Source organism: Taurulus bubalis, assembly GCF_910589615.1.
Source record: "Taurulus bubalis genome assembly, chromosome: 20".
In the NCBI taxonomy this organism is placed as follows: domain Eukaryota; kingdom Metazoa; phylum Chordata; class Actinopteri; order Perciformes; family Cottidae; genus Taurulus; species Taurulus bubalis.
The window spans coordinates 11227678-11243110 of record NC_136608.1 but is presented as its reverse complement, the minus strand read 5'-3'; the positions used below and the strand labels follow the sequence as shown (position 1 = coordinate 11243110).

At 38.2% G+C, this 15433-nt stretch overlaps 1 protein-coding gene across 1 annotated transcript in view; it reads right to left on the bottom strand.

Moving 5' to 3' along the window:
• The window catches only part of col7a1l (collagen type VII alpha 1-like), a 46240-nt gene that overhangs the window by 5076 nt on the left and 25731 nt on the right, over positions 1 to 15433 (bottom strand). Inside the window, exons 55-99 of the mRNA XM_079235897.1 lie at positions 15077 to 15115; positions 14930 to 14989; positions 14657 to 14722; positions 14401 to 14445; positions 14210 to 14245; positions 14102 to 14128; positions 13948 to 14019; positions 13659 to 13721; positions 13387 to 13404; positions 13252 to 13287; positions 13121 to 13159; positions 13002 to 13037; positions 12752 to 12886; positions 12313 to 12411; positions 11803 to 12006; positions 11247 to 11354; positions 10464 to 10508; positions 9983 to 10057; positions 9579 to 9635; positions 9261 to 9362; positions 8508 to 8558; positions 7137 to 7190; positions 7004 to 7057; positions 6833 to 6871; positions 6165 to 6722; positions 5989 to 6024; positions 5331 to 5357; positions 5143 to 5202; positions 4661 to 4786; positions 4430 to 4501; positions 4124 to 4159; positions 3892 to 3951; positions 3648 to 3692; positions 3508 to 3543; positions 2422 to 2457; positions 2220 to 2276; positions 1882 to 1953; positions 1647 to 1718; positions 1505 to 1540; positions 1311 to 1391; positions 1183 to 1236; positions 1005 to 1058; positions 843 to 905; positions 692 to 754; positions 403 to 519 (exon numbers count right to left, since the gene is read on the bottom strand). Coding sequence (XP_079092023.1) covers positions 403 to 519; positions 692 to 754; positions 843 to 905; positions 1005 to 1058; positions 1183 to 1236; positions 1311 to 1391; positions 1505 to 1540; positions 1647 to 1718; positions 1882 to 1953; positions 2220 to 2276; positions 2422 to 2457; positions 3508 to 3543; positions 3648 to 3692; positions 3892 to 3951; positions 4124 to 4159; positions 4430 to 4501; positions 4661 to 4786; positions 5143 to 5202; positions 5331 to 5357; positions 5989 to 6024; positions 6165 to 6722; positions 6833 to 6871; positions 7004 to 7057; positions 7137 to 7190; positions 8508 to 8558; positions 9261 to 9362; positions 9579 to 9635; positions 9983 to 10057; positions 10464 to 10508; positions 11247 to 11354; positions 11803 to 12006; positions 12313 to 12411; positions 12752 to 12886; positions 13002 to 13037; positions 13121 to 13159; positions 13252 to 13287; positions 13387 to 13404; positions 13659 to 13721; positions 13948 to 14019; positions 14102 to 14128; positions 14210 to 14245; positions 14401 to 14445; positions 14657 to 14722; positions 14930 to 14989; positions 15077 to 15115 — 3321 coding nt within the window. The remainder of the gene's footprint in view (positions 1 to 402; positions 520 to 691; positions 755 to 842; positions 906 to 1004; positions 1059 to 1182; positions 1237 to 1310; positions 1392 to 1504; positions 1541 to 1646; positions 1719 to 1881; positions 1954 to 2219; positions 2277 to 2421; positions 2458 to 3507; positions 3544 to 3647; positions 3693 to 3891; positions 3952 to 4123; positions 4160 to 4429; positions 4502 to 4660; positions 4787 to 5142; positions 5203 to 5330; positions 5358 to 5988; positions 6025 to 6164; positions 6723 to 6832; positions 6872 to 7003; positions 7058 to 7136; positions 7191 to 8507; positions 8559 to 9260; positions 9363 to 9578; positions 9636 to 9982; positions 10058 to 10463; positions 10509 to 11246; positions 11355 to 11802; positions 12007 to 12312; positions 12412 to 12751; positions 12887 to 13001; positions 13038 to 13120; positions 13160 to 13251; positions 13288 to 13386; positions 13405 to 13658; positions 13722 to 13947; positions 14020 to 14101; positions 14129 to 14209; positions 14246 to 14400; positions 14446 to 14656; positions 14723 to 14929; positions 14990 to 15076; positions 15116 to 15433) is intronic.

Genomic DNA, 15433 nt, shown 5'->3' with positions numbered 1-15433 from the left:
GTATATTTATCTTTTACCCTATCTCTTTGATCACAAGAAAGAACAAGTTATTTTCTTGTCATATTAAACTGTGATTTCATAAATTAATTCGTCACTTAATTAAGTGCGCCATTATATAAAAAAAAGGTGATCTGACAGAGGCATAGATGAACGGTCGATGGGAGAAATAACATTCCAATAAATCCTTGTCAAAGTAGAACAGCTAAACTAGTCATGATCAAGAGAACAGCTTGATCACCTGATATAATGAGGTAATTAATCAATGATGTTGGTAACGAGCCCATCTTTTTCCTCCCTATTTCTTGCAATTTATCAGCACAATAAAGCATTATTAATGCAGTGTAAAATATACAAGTCAGTGTAATTTTTCCTCAATACACTGAGGGTGTAGGAATACGGTACCTTAGGTCCTGTGACCCCTCGGAGTCCTGGAGGTGCTGGTGGTCCCTCATCTCCATCCCTTCCTGGATTCCCTGGTGACCCCTTAAACCCTGGAAATCCTGCGAAGCCTGCTTCACCCTACATGGAGTAAAGAAGTTAATTTACACATAAAGACATCATTTGTGTACAAGGGAAGATAAAAACACATTGTTCTTTTTCCTGGAAATTCAACAAAATGCAACTGTGACAAGCGCATAATCAGTAAAATTAGTTGGATAATGAATGAAGATATTGCTGTTAAAATACTAACCTTGTATCCTTTCCCTCCCGGAACACCATCAACACCATTGATGCCTCCCTGTCCCTTATGGCCCTAAAATTGTATCACAAGATGAGCACAGTGAGTTTGTATACATTTGGGGAAAAGATCAAGAGAATTGTGTGCACACTTGACTGTATACCTTGCGCCCTATGAGTCCATTCAGCCCAGGTACACCAGGGGTACCGTGTAACCCCATATCTCCCTGCAAAGACAAAGTTATCGAGATTACTGGCAGAATTTATCCACATTACATTAATGTATAACAAGTGATGTTGGTCTAAGATGCTAATTTTGGCCTAACCTTTTCTCCATCCAAGCCTAGACCTCCAGTGCGTCCAGGTAAACCTCTGAACCCCTTTATTAGCAGGTAAAATAAATGAAAATGTAGCGGTATTATGCGCATAGAGAACCTGAAACTCAACAATAAGGTGGGAAAAAAAATGTGTGGGACAACTGTGGCAAATAATAACTGCTTCTACCTTTTCTCCCTTATCCCCATTGTCTCCTGGTAAGCCTGGTTCTCCTAGATCCCCCTGTGAACAAAAAGAAGAAGTTTAATCTTTAATCTAAAGGATCACAATTGGTTATATATTGATTTTCAATGTACCTGATTGCCCTTCTGGCCCAGCAGTCCTTTGTCTCCTTTGTCCCCCGTGGCCCCATTACCTCCGTGATCCCCATTGCGACCCTTAAACCACATTATATGTTTTATGTGTGTAACTTCATGAAGTTTAAACTGAATTTTGGCTCAATTTACAAACACTGAATGTGTGTTTGCTCCTGTTTGTATTGTAACTCTACCATCACTCCATCAATGCCTGGCTCTCCTGGATCACCCTGTAGGAGAGAAGAAGGATGTGTCTCACACAGTACAAGTAAAAGTGTTTAATGATTGAACTAGTGTTGTTGCTGTGTCAATATATTAATATGAAAAATGGTTTACCTTCTGGCCTCCTCGTCCTCGAGCTCCAAAGCGCCCCAATGCCCCCTTTGTGCCTGCATCCCCCTTTATGCCCTTTCAAAAAACATTTAAAATACTTTTTTTGCGGTGCCATTTATTACAAATCAAAGTGTGAAGCAAATTGATAATTGTCTATCAGAGACTTGATGATGACCAGTATAACAAAACTGTTCTGACTTCTTAGTAGTTTTCAAATGTTTACATCAGGATGTATTACCTTGACGCCAGGAGGACCATCCTCGCCCTTTTCTCCTTTATCGCCATCAAAACCTGGTGGGCCTCGCTCACCCTAAAACAAAACATCTACTCAATTCTTCATAGGTCTATTTATATGTTTACTTTATAAGTGCGTTTGATATGTTTGCAAATGTATTAAAGCATTTCCTTCAAGTGTGCAGTTGATTGTTTTAGCTTTGCCATAAAGGACGTTTATTTTCTTCTTCTCTTATTTATTGTGTGTATATTTGTCAACCTGGGTAGCAAAAGGAGTACAATTGCCCTCGTAAGAACAAATAAAGTTGCATTGAAATGTGTTAATATAATAGATGATCTCACAGCCTCTCCTTTGGAACCCTTAAATCCACGGGGTCCTTGGATTTGAAGCGTACTCCCCTGTAGGAAAGGATCAAATTGTGATTAAGCTATGTGAATTCCATGAATACTCTATATTCTTGTTTGATCTCATATGATACACAATGTTTAGTCAGCAAACAAACTGCATGCAAAGCCCCGCAAAGAACTATGGGAATCCTCTTACCTTTTCTCCTCTGACTCCAGGTAACCCATGAATACCCTGCAAAGAAAGATGCTTTCAGAACAACTTCCCAAGCATGACTATTTATATTTAAAGTGTCAAGAAAAGTACATAGAAACTTCATAGCTTTTGCTGCTATGCTGTTGTAACAGGAAAAATGCTGAGCCCACACAGCAATTTCTTAAATCCCTTCACAATATAATATAATCCAGTCCAATGTAATCCACTTTTGACAACATGTCGTGAATGGTGTGAATTTAGAGCCATTTGACAGGAATGAGTCACTTCAGTAGAGAAGAAACAAGCAAATCAATCTACTACTGTTATCTTAGAAATAAAATGCATTCTGAACGAGGATCTAGATATTCAAATTTTAGTCAAACGTTGGCCTCTTCACTGCCGATAAAAACAACCACAACAGCCAGTCATGTGTGAATATTAAGTACAAGAAGTCAAGAAGTACATTGATCATCTAGCATCTCAAAAATTGCAGCATCATTATGTACACCACAGTGTAGAGCTTTTTTAATACAGAAGCTGCACTATAAATAGAAGAAACATCAAGTTACTAGTAGCATTTCTTTGAAAGAATACACTGAAAAGGGTCAGAAAACTGCATGAATGCATGAAAATATGTATATTGCCTGCTTCATCCAAAAATCAATCTACTATCTTCCCTGTTGCCAACCGTGCGGCTTTGCACTGGTGATACAATAGTTAAGGTTTAAAAACTTGATAGAAAGAGCATCATTTACCAACACATTGCTGATGACCAGATGCATGCAGAAATGTAATTTAATTTAAAAAAAAGTTCTGTAGCGTTCTCACAATCCAATGCACTTTTTACATTTCAATTTAACTTCAGGATGAGGTGCAACAGGTGGTTTGCATGTGTTGGGTCCTCTTTCAAAATCAAATTCAAAGAATTCTAAGTCTTTTCTGCTTAATCAGTCTACAAACGTCACAGTATTCCAGTATTATAATTGCCAGTCTATGTTTAATTAAGTTGGTGAATGAAGTGAAGGAAAGCTTTTTTTTTTAAAGTGTGTCAAACTAAATTTTGACAAATCATGTCAAATAGCAGCTCACCTTTTCTCCTTTGCTGCCATGCCAGCCTTTTGGACCCTGGTGAAAAAGGATCAAATAGAAGGATTTTGGACAAAAGTGAAACTCAAATAGTCTTAAATTAAATCATAAACTCAGTAGCATGGTTTTGAAAAGCTGCTTACGAAATGTCCACAAGCTCCTTTAATACCTAAAGGGCCTTTTTCACCCTGGAAGGAAAAGAAGAGAAAGGAGTCTGCTCAACACCGTATGTCAAAAGCCTTAAAAGGTAAAACCGGTGTCACACTGACGAACAAAGTGAGTGTGTGATATTTAACATGGCATAAACAAAGCTAAACGTAGATTAAACATGTTCAACTTGTTGTTCACTGTCATAGGATTTGTCTGTGGTGAATAAGATCAACTCACCCTTCTGCCTGGGAAGCCAGGCAACCCTCTGGCACCAGGCTCTCCAGGAGCACTGTGACCCTGGTGAAGACACACAACAGGGTTATAAAGTAAGGAGCAACGGTGTTTAACACTGCACACATGAACATGTCATTAACAGTATGCTGCTGCTTAAAACATAAAACCAAGTTATCATAATGTTGTGTTTAATTCGTGGGCTAATCAAAATATACTTTATATGCATTATTTGCACCTTTTCTCCTTTTACTCCAGACAGACCAGGAGGACCCTTTATGAAAGAAAAAGAAAATATCATTACACATCTTTTCCAGTTGACATACAATCAGATACAACGTCCCTAATATCAAAAAATGATTAAAAAGAGTCAAACTATTTAAATTTTTAAATGTTTTACTCTTCATATGGAAAAAGTTACTACATATGATGCTAAGTGTGTTACATTATAAGGTTCATTTTTCAACTGAGTAAACAGCCCCAGGAAAAATAACTGAAATCAGAAACGCTTGCAAAGCTCATTTAGCTATTTGTATTTTCTTACATGAGCTCCCGCTGCTCCTCGAGGTCCAGGAGATCCAGGCGATCCATTTTTCCCCCTTTTCCCCCGGTCACCCTGCATCATCAACACACAACACCTCTTACGTCTCTATTTTAAACACCAAGAGCACAACCTTCTCTCCATTTCTGCATTCATTCACATTTCACCGTCTTCATTTGTTACACACCAAACCGAGCCAAATGACAACTTGCTAGTTTATATATGATGATGTACCTCCCTGCCCGGCTCTCCTGAGTCCCCCGGGGGACCCCTAAGTCCAGAGGAGCCCTGCATGCCTGTGTTACCACGGATACCCTGGATGCCCTGAGCACCTGGAGGCCCCGGCTCACCTGGTTCACCCTGAGGAATAAGGAGGAAGAGGAAATGGAAGAGAAAGATTGAGACAAATGAAATGTTTGGGAGACAAAACCACAGTTGAAGTTGACTTGTTTCATGCTATGTAAAAATTTAGCTTTTCTATTACTTTTGAATAATTGTTTTTATATAAAGTCTATTTTTTCCGTTATCAATTTACATGCTCAAACACAATTTTAAATGAGTGAACGGAGTCACTGAGCCAATTACATTTGCTAAATTAAAACAGCAATGAGAGGCAAAGTCAATCAATGATAATGTGATGGAAAAGACTGTGGGGATTAATTGATTTCGAAGGAATGTTATGTTTAAGAGATTGCTTGTATGTTTTTTTCTTGAACCTTCCGTCCTGGAGGACCAGCCTGGCCTTCTGGACCTCGGTGGCCGATACCTGGCTCTCCCTAAAAACACAAAATAACATGTCTATAACACATTTAACTGGCATTCCTTTTACGTAAAAACACAACAACCAAATGTCACTGTTCACAACTTAAATGAATATGTTAAATTACAGTTTACCAGAATTTACCTTTTGTCCTTCTTCACCAATTTCCCCCTGAAAAGTGTGGACAAAAAGAGTGCATGCCGGTGAGAAAGTGCATCTCAGCACATTGTTTTTCATGAGCAAAAATAAATAATAAAAAATAAGGAGAATTGTCAGCATGTTTAACAAGTGGAATTATTAATGTCTGCTTTAATCTATGTCTCCCAGTCACACAGAAATAGAGCAGAGGGTGACATCAAAGGCCCGGACTCAAATGGCTTCACTGACAGGCGAGACGGGAGAGAAGTTTTCCCTCAGCTCTGATGTCATTTACTGATGCGCGGCGGGTAGGTGGGGAGAGCAGCGAGGGTATTTTTATAGACCGGTGACACATTTCGTGTGGCGACTGTCATTCTTGCTATGTGATCTTAAGGTGATGATGATAATGATGCTTTAAATTAGTATAATACGTTAGATGATACCAGTGACTAAGTAAATCCTGGCTTTAAAATCAATGCTGCCAACATTTTAATAACATTTTGTGTTTTAAATAACAAAACACATTTTTATCATTCAAGTACTGTGATGTTAGAGTACCTGAAATCAACGCAATGTGCAATTCTTCATAATGTAACATTTCTGATTGTGTCTTGCTTTACAAGGGTGTGTTTGATAAAGTTTTAGCTAAAATATCTTAAGTCACCTTTCGTCCTGGTGTTCCATTCTCACCTGGATGTCCCTGTTGCATAAGAAATGTAGAGCACATTAGAAGCATTGCATACTTGTACAAAGGACATTTATATTGCCTACTTTTGAATGTGCAAAACACAAGTTGAGTATTTCATAATGAAGAGTGTTTAGAAAATGTTGTGCCTTTACCTTGAGGTAAAGATTCTCTGGATGGTATGGGTATGTCTGTCCAGTTTCTTCATCATAACCTCCCCCTCTCTCCCTCTCCATCTCCACCCTCCTCCTCTCCCACTCCTCCCTCTCCCTCTCTAAGTCTCTCTCACCCTCTTGCTCCTCTTTCTCCCTCTCCATTTCTTTTCTCTCCAGCTCCAACTCGGCCTCCCTCTCTTTCTCCAGCTCCTCTCTCTCCATTTCCATCCTTGCCCTCTCTCTCTCCCTCTCCGCGTCCTCCTCCTCTCCTCCTCTCTCTCGATCGACGTCCTCATCTGTCTCCCAGACGTAGTCTCCACTCCTCTCCTCCTCCCCGTAGATAGGGTCAGGGCCTGTTTCTGCATTTCCATCCGTCTCTACTCCTTTCTCCTGTTTCATTTCCCACTCCTCCACTTCGTCGACCTCAGTCGGTTCCTCTCCTCCTTGTGTGTCTGTATGAATCTCTCTTTCTGTGTCACTGTATCGGTGCGTCTCCCTCCGCTCTTGCCTCTGCCTCATGAAATGTGTTTGAAGGTTAGAGTTGTCTTGCTTCATTTGCTAGAGAAACACATGTTTTACCACAAACCTGTGTATTATAAGCCGTACCATCTTAACTTGAATTAATACTTATTTTTTTAGTATTTTTGAATGGTTGATGACAGACTTACATTCCAGCTGTTGTAACCTTGAGCTCCAGAGGACAGATGCTGAAATTAAAATGAAGGGGCAATCACATATGGTCCGCGGATGGTTACCAAGAAATTATATTTTCATACTTTATTTGATGAAATCTGACTGACATGTAGGACATTTGAATTTTGAAGACTGGAAATACATACTGTTTGTGGCTCCTTGAAATGGCTTCTTCCACCAGGGGCACCTGGCATGAACACCTAAAATAAAATACAAGATTTTTACTGCCATTTTATAATATATATCAATCTGTTTTCTACAAAATCAGGGAATACTTACCATGGTGTCGGGCCAAGGGGCGCTTTTCTTCACCCTGATTTGGAATCGAGGCACCTGTCAAATCCCCAAAGCTTCTCATGAGCAAATAAAGTGCAATTATGTTGATGTTTTTCCTCAACCAGCTGTAGTAATGTGTGTGTGCTCATGGCTCAAATGTAAGAAAGGAAGACACACATTTGCTTAGAAAGTTATTTCAATATTTTTTACTGAAGGATACATGCACTGGGAGGTTAAACACAGACAAAACAATGTAATATACAGAGAAAAATGTCACCAGTGAAAAGAGTGTTTGACCTGGCTACAGATATGATTATAGTGCCACTACATTCTGAATTACATCATTGGCGTTCAAAGATGTTTGGTGAAGTAAAAACACAACATATTTCCAAGTTTCAATAAATAAAATGTCAGTACAATTTGGAGAGATATCAAAAGTAGATATATATATATATTTAAATTGTTGGCAAAACTTTTGTGTTTCATCCGATGCGTTATTTGTTACAGAGAAATATTTGTCTAAATAAATAAATTAGGCGTTGTAGACAACATTTAGGCTACACTGGCGTTTAATGATGTGAAGAATAAAAAAATAAACTGGACATGGGGAAACAATTCATATATTTTAACAGTGCCTGATTTTCTAAGATGAACTTTGCTGTGGCCATAGGTTTGGGTGAGTGACATCGTCTCTGTGTGGAAAGAAGTTCTTCCTCATGAAACGTTGGTCAGGTTCAGGGCTCCTCACCAGCAAAACAGTTCACAGTTTATTCACACACTCCATGTAGTGTGTGCGTTCTTATGAATGCTTAACACCCTATAGTCACAGTGTCTTGGGACTTAAGAGACATCCTGTTTAAAAAAACGAGACAGAGAAAGTATTAAAAATATAACTCTCTGGAGTTGTTTCTTTGCCAGTAAATCATTCCCGAAGAATCGGACTAGGCCACTATTTCTGCTCATTCCCATTCAGGCAAGATAGAGAAATCATGCTAAAAGCATGCTGCTCAGAAATGCTCTCCTGTCTCATGCTTTGGTAATATCTAAGATGGTATATTTCCATTCCCACTGTATTAATATTAGCCTTATACAAACGTGCACTTTTTTTTGCACTGGTGAAATTTTCAGAGGAAGTAGAAAGAAGAAAAAGTCTTGAAATATGATGGCAAGTGCTTATTACTTAAATCATGGTTTATTTATGTATTTCTATATATTATGACAGAGAAAGTGAAGCCCATCTTCAATTTTGTGAAAGCACTTGTCCATCATTTCCAGGTGTCTTGTGTTAAGTGTTAATACAATACATTTGCATTCCAAGACATGCAAGGGTCTTCAGTTAAGATTCAAGCCTTTCAAATCAAATCAAAGCTCTACCTTGTCTGGTTCTTCTGTTGCGATGGGAGGTGTAGGAAGTGACACTTCATCCTGGTCATAACAACAAAGGATAGATAAGATCGTGACCGTGAAAATAGCGCCTCAAAAGTGAAGCGCAGCGTTGATTAAACATTCTATATGTGAGACCAACAAGGCCAGCCCCCCTACCTTTTCTATATCAACCGTGGTGTGAGATAGGGGCTTTATAGTTGTCAAGAAAACCTAGGGGATTAAAACAATTCAAAAGGAAGAGTTATAAAGAGAAATACAATGTGTATATATATATATATATATATATATATATTCACACACATATAAGTGTCTTATTTCAACCCATCCATCATTGCAGAAATAACCGCAGATTGCTGTTAAAACAAGGTTTATTTCGATTTGGTGATCATATGTGACATAATAATCTCCTTAAAGTTTGGTATGGTTGTAGCTAAGAAGTTCATTTTGAGAGAATAAATCAACCTTCACTCTTTGATTTGAAAAGTGGATCAATGATATCGTGTCCTGTCTTTATTTAGGGGAGCTATTCCTGTCTGAATCATACTCATTGTTCTTGGCATTCATGGATAAGTATTCTTTATTCCGTGTATATTGGGATGAGGGATATTGACCTGTTTTCTTGGTACTTGGTTGCGTTAAATATATGTCTATTATATATAAAATATGTAAGAAACAATGTCAAAAAAGTGAAGAAAAATGTTTGCGTATAAGAAATAAATCAGACATTGAGTGTAGTTTCACCTGTGCATCTATTTGTCTGTCAGTGGAGGACGTTAGAGGATGACTGGAGGCTCCCGCCAGTGTTTCTAACGGAGCAGGACTGTGTGTGGGTAATTGTTCCTCCTACAAAAGATGAAAACAGCATACATATGTTAATATTTCTCACAACTGAGCTAAGCTGTCTCTGCTTCCCTTCTATCAGAGTGCAGTCTCGCAACAGTGAATTACGTTTTGTTATCATCTGGGCTACAGATTATTCATCCGTTTGGTGAGCTGCCAAACATTTTATTCCCAATTCAGCTGAAACAGATGAAAACATGCTGTATGAAGCAAATGCACCTGTCTGTTATCTGTCCTCTCCTGAGAAGCTGAAGAGTCACTTGGGGAAAGTGCTTCCTGTTTAGAAAAAAAATAAATAAATATAACTTTGAAACTTTCACAAGCTGCAGAGGAGTGGATGATGTGCAGAGCAGATGCAGTAAGCTGTAACGACAAACTCATTTATTCTTAATGATTAATTCAGGTAGTGGGTGTGTCATTAATCAACTCTCTCCAGTGTTTAGTGTGGGCACAAATAGGGCGCTGCTATAAAAAAAATATTGAATTATGACAGGTCTGTTAGCAAGAAGCCACCCACCACGACAAAGCTCCAAATCTGTAACAACCCCTCGTCCTCAATCATCACTTTAAACTGAAGTTCCTCACAGTCCATGAATTAGTCATTCATCGTAGCAGCTGCCTACCTCGTATTCATAACTGTAGTCTTCGCTGTTATAAAACTCCTCTTCCTCTTCTTCTTGCGTGTCCTCATCACTTGTCTTTAGATAAAAAGAGAAGTGATTACAGGAAGATACTGTTACACATGTATGTTGTGTCGATGGCTGGATGATGACAATGCCAAGCGATTACAAAAGAAAACTGTTATCAAATATGTTATTAATATAACGAGAAGCACAAGGACATTAAGACAAATGCATGCTTTTAGTTTTACTAGCCACACCACCTATACAATGAAATGAATATTCTGTTTGTTACATCTTAAAAATTTTAGTTTATTATGATTTTTAGTACTAAAGTTGTTATTTACACACAAACAATGTCATGTTATTGTTATGTTAGAGCCAGTGTCAGTTAACATTTTGCAGGATGAGATGGTTGTGTTAGTTGGTTTTAATTTTATGTTAAGTTTTCAGGTTTAGTTTGAACCCCTTCAAGGACATTTACCAGGCGGTGTCTCTGCCTCTTATGTCGTCCTTTATTTCCTTTGCCCTGGTTAAGAAGTTCACAGTCAGAGAGAACAAAAATGAAAGGTTTCTCATGCTTCAGACGTTTATGATCAAGCATGAAATTATGAGGTTGATGTTGTCAGTTGAGGGTGATATTCAAAAGGGGAATAGGTAGTTAATGAATGTCAAAAATTGCAACACCTTTACATAAATACATTTTGGAGGCCTTCTTGTTAAAGTTATCAAATGGTTGAAACCTATTGTAAAGGACCATACTGGCGGTTTTGCATGTTTCTACCCATTTATTACTAATTAAATATACTTGGAGGCATTCCATAAATTGATTAGATTATCTCATTACTTTTTTATATATTCTAATGTCACTTGTTGCTGTATGCACTTTCATGTCAAGCACATTTAGTCAACCTGAAATGAAATGTGCTGTATGAATATAAATGCCTTGCCTCCAGTGTTTTCAGCGACAGTATTTGTCTGTTTTATGAAATTGTTGAACTATACTCTGAGTTGATTGTCATCCTTTAGTGGCATTAACTGAAATCAGTTAATACTTCAAAAGTAGAAAGGGTGAGCTAAAACATGCAATACTAGTATGCTCTTTAAATATGATACATTAAAGTTATCAATCAAGAAACATGATTATAACTTGTTAAAAAGTATTCTATGTTTTATGTTAAATAAAATAGATCAAACAATACTCATGCGTGTTTTTGATCAGTCAGTGTCAAACGCAGTGCCAATAAGATGTCCATGTCAGCTCTACCTTCCCACGCTCCCTGTTCTTCTTCTTTTGTCCTGAGTTCTTCTTCAGGGAGTCTTCCTGAGTGAGGACAACAGTCTCCGACACAGTTTCTGGTAATCCTGAAACCGTCTAACACGCACATTTTTGTTTTTATCCTTTTGTAAATCAGCAGAACATAAATGTCAGGCAACTTAAACTGTATCTGACACCTGAGTTTTGTCAGGTTTTCAGTACTTCAAAAATCAAAAAAACGTGGCAAAGCATGTAAAAGCTAGACACGGGCAGAGACCTGCCATGATAATCACATGTTTGGTTTCAAGGATACTAATAATGATAATTATTTTTATTTCAATGTTATCAGTCATGTAAAACACTGAGATCCCACTGCGCTCACATTTAGAAACTGCCGGGCATGAATATGCACAAATCGGTTTAATCGCATGTTGCTTAAAAATGATCTCAACCTACCTGTCGAAATAAAAAATGATTAACATGTTGAATGTACTCAGCATGTTTTCAACAGTTTAGTAAAATGGTACATTTAAAGTTGGCATACTTTGTTGTAAAATGTCCTCACCTCCTGTGTCGTAGTATAATTAAATGTCGAGTTGACTACTGTCAGATTCATTTTGAGGGAAGATATGCCTCCACTGCCCCCATCGACCACCTCCTTGCCTCTGGAGTCCTTTAACTTGGACTCAATCCTGTCGAGCTCCTGCTCTCCGTTCAGGGTGGTGACGCTCCATATAATGGGACTCTGTGCAGTTTCACTTAAAGGGTCCTTCAAACCAAAAGACAGACTGTTTTGGACTAGTAGTGTCTACCTGAGCTAAAAGCACATGAGTCACTACTTGTTCCTGATGTATACTTTTTGATTTCAAGGATTTTCTGTCATTGTCAGCTTGAATCAAGACAATGTAGCACATTACTCAAAAATAACAACGTACTCTTGCATTCAAAAACGTAAAATCCGGGAGACCAGTTGATTTGTCTTGGAAACAGAATTAAATAATCTCATCCTACAGAAAGACTTCTTAAGATTTTTTAAGATTTGAAGATTCAAGGCGAAGATTTTGAAGTTACTTACAGCTGTCAAAGCCCCTGGAAGCGGTCCATCTAAAGCAGGGCCCTCAACGGTGTCCAACTCTTTCAGCGGCTGGCTGGTGAGGTCAAACTTCACTAAACTCTGTTGAAACAAATAGACCAAAAAACATTCAATTGTTCTTTCTGCTCTTTGTTTTAAACGTTTATTTATATTTTTTCTGTATAATTAAATAAAAGTAGTGCGTTGACTGGATTGAAACGGTTATTTGAAAAAGAGACCATAGAACTGACTATTGAGAGTTGAATGAATTGAAAGTTTGTCAGTGAACGCATCAAAGTTCAGAAAGAAATCATTCCGACTTTTTAGCGTCTTTCAATGTTTTATATTGATGTTTTGTTGAACTGTTTTATAATCCCATCAGACGGGAGATGCATGACATTTTTTGAAGAACTCTCACACTTCTTCCATGGAGCGTACGTACCGTGTATTCAGTGATGACGTTGGAGGTGTGAGTTTCTGTGTTTTCTTTTGTTTTCTTGGCATTGCGGAGCACATGAAGCAGCTCCTCTATTCCATCCTGCAGCAGCCTGTCAATCAAAGCCTTCAGCAAAGGCAGCTGAGAAAAACAGTTTTCATTGAGAAGGTCAAACTGCACTGTGACAAGGGCTGTGCCATACGGCTACATATTCTATCAAACTAAAAATGTAAACAATGTCATACTGAGAGCTCACCCTTATACCGTAGGCTTCAAACATCCCTTCAATGTCCTAAATAAGAGGAAAAACACATGTTCAAAGTGCAAAACAAGAACATTTAGCCCAGAGGAGGGATTACTACACCCTGTGTTCACCTTCATCTCAATAGGTTTTCCAGGAGCTCCAGCATCACCCTATGGAGACAATACATCAAATGATCATAATGTAGTTCTCATTCCATATACAGTACATATTTTGTTTTAATGTGATAACAATGAAACACTACCGTGTTTCCTTTCAGGCCACTTTTTCCCTGATCACCCTACAAAAAAAGAAGGGAAAAAAGGACAATTGAGCTACAGAGGCAACATTTCAGTTTTTTCATAATTCAGTTTCAATATGAGCCACAACACCATCTTACCTTCATTCCTGGTGAACCCTGAAAGCACACAGAAACAGAGGAGCGAGATATGGGAACATGCATCTACAATGCATGTCATCAGGCTTGCCATATCAAATAAAGGCACGATTCATTGCAACCCACAATAAAAGCACTAAAGTCATCGCTGAATGATGACTCAGATGCCATGCAGGCAAAATATGAATTAGGCCTTCTAACATAATTAATTAACGTGTCGTTATTCATGAGCTATACATGTCTAGAAATGTGTTCTGTGTTCTCATCAAACTCACAGTCACTCCTGGAGGACCCATTGGGATTGGAAATGCTTCTCTGACCTCATCAACGGTGGCGCCCTAAAAACAGATCCATGTACAAATGTGTAAAGTTTAAGCTGTCTGGCAGTTCTAGGTGGTCCTAATTTATGTTTTTTTGAATCACCAACAAACAAAAATGAGCCATGGTGACAATGATTATGAGTACAACCCTGAATTCCCAGTTTAAATAAACTGCTTTTGAAATACATTTTAATAAGAAATCAGCATCCCTCTTCAATAAATCAATGCAGGTGGTAATCTTTACCTCTGATGTGACAAGCACCTGCCTACCAGGCAGGCCTGGAGATCCTGATTCCCCCTTACCGCCATCTTTACCCTGAGAAGGAATAAAAACAAAGTCAGTTGATACGTTTTCTCACAAACATTATGTCAATTTGTCTTATCTCAAAACCGCTTACATTTGCACCTGTGTCTCCCCTGTCCCCCTGGAATAAAAGTAAAGTTTACAATTGTACAAAAAAAAAGCTTCATAAGTGTTTAAGCTGGTTGCAATAAATTTCAGGAACCTTTTTGCCTTCATCTCCTTTCGGTGCTCGCTCTCCCTGTGAGAAGAAAATACATTTTCAATTTGAATAATTAATTTAGTAACACACTTCAAAAATCTGAAGAGTCAAAATATTACAGACATTAAGCATACACATAATCCAGTGGGAAACATTCAGCCCAGTGCTGTAATTGTTTGATGAAAATGTCTCACATCTTTTCCCGGCAGGCCTCTCTTCCCGTCAATGCCAGGTCTCCCCTGTAGAGCAGATGAAATAAAGCAATAACAACCTCTGGAGATACTATCGAGATGGATTATTATGGTGGAAAAGCAGAAGGTTCGTGCTAATTACACACCTGAAACAACAATATATTATGTTAAATTGGCTTTAATGTCACCATAAGAAATGTATAAAGGATGGATATTTATTGTTTCAGCCACAGGCACTGTGATTCAGAGCGATACTCACTGGAGTTCCCGGTAAACCAGGTATTCCAGCAATCCCAAGCCGTCCTTGGTCTCCTCTATCTCCCTTCTGTTCATATGCACACATACAAAAACAAGCTTTTTCATCAGTATTAAATAATATTATGTACTGGTGAAAAAGAAAAACACTCACAAATGTATATGCATGTATATACACACATTCGTCAAAATAAAGACTTGATTTCCGATTTGAGGAAAACATTTTTCGTCATGTATTGACAATATAAAGTGACAGAAAACGATTGGAATAACTTACCAGGCCAGGCTCTCCTTTTTTCCCTGGTAAACCATCAAGTCCATCTCTTCCAGAGCCACCCTGCAAAACAAAGAGTTTCTTGCATCAAGACAAACACATCATCGATGACACAAACAGTACCACAATTCATGCAAGTTATAAACGGACCAGAGTTGGTCCTGGTAGTCCAGGTTGCCCCTCTGGACCCTGTGGAGAGAGATCAATATTGGGATAATTAATTATAATTGTCTCCTACCAAATACAAAAAATACCCAACTATAACTTCCCAAAAACATTTAAATTACGATATAAATCAGAGAAAACAAGCAAACCGCCGGAACCAGAAAAAAAGGGCATTTTTATATTGAAAAATGACTAATAAGTATTTGAAAATGCAAAGGTTGCAGATTCATTGTCTGCCAATTAATGAATCAGTTAATGGATCGGTTGTTTCAGTACTATCTGATACTTTAAGAGATTTCACTGCTATCTATAGTAGTCGTGTATATAGTCAACAGTATATAT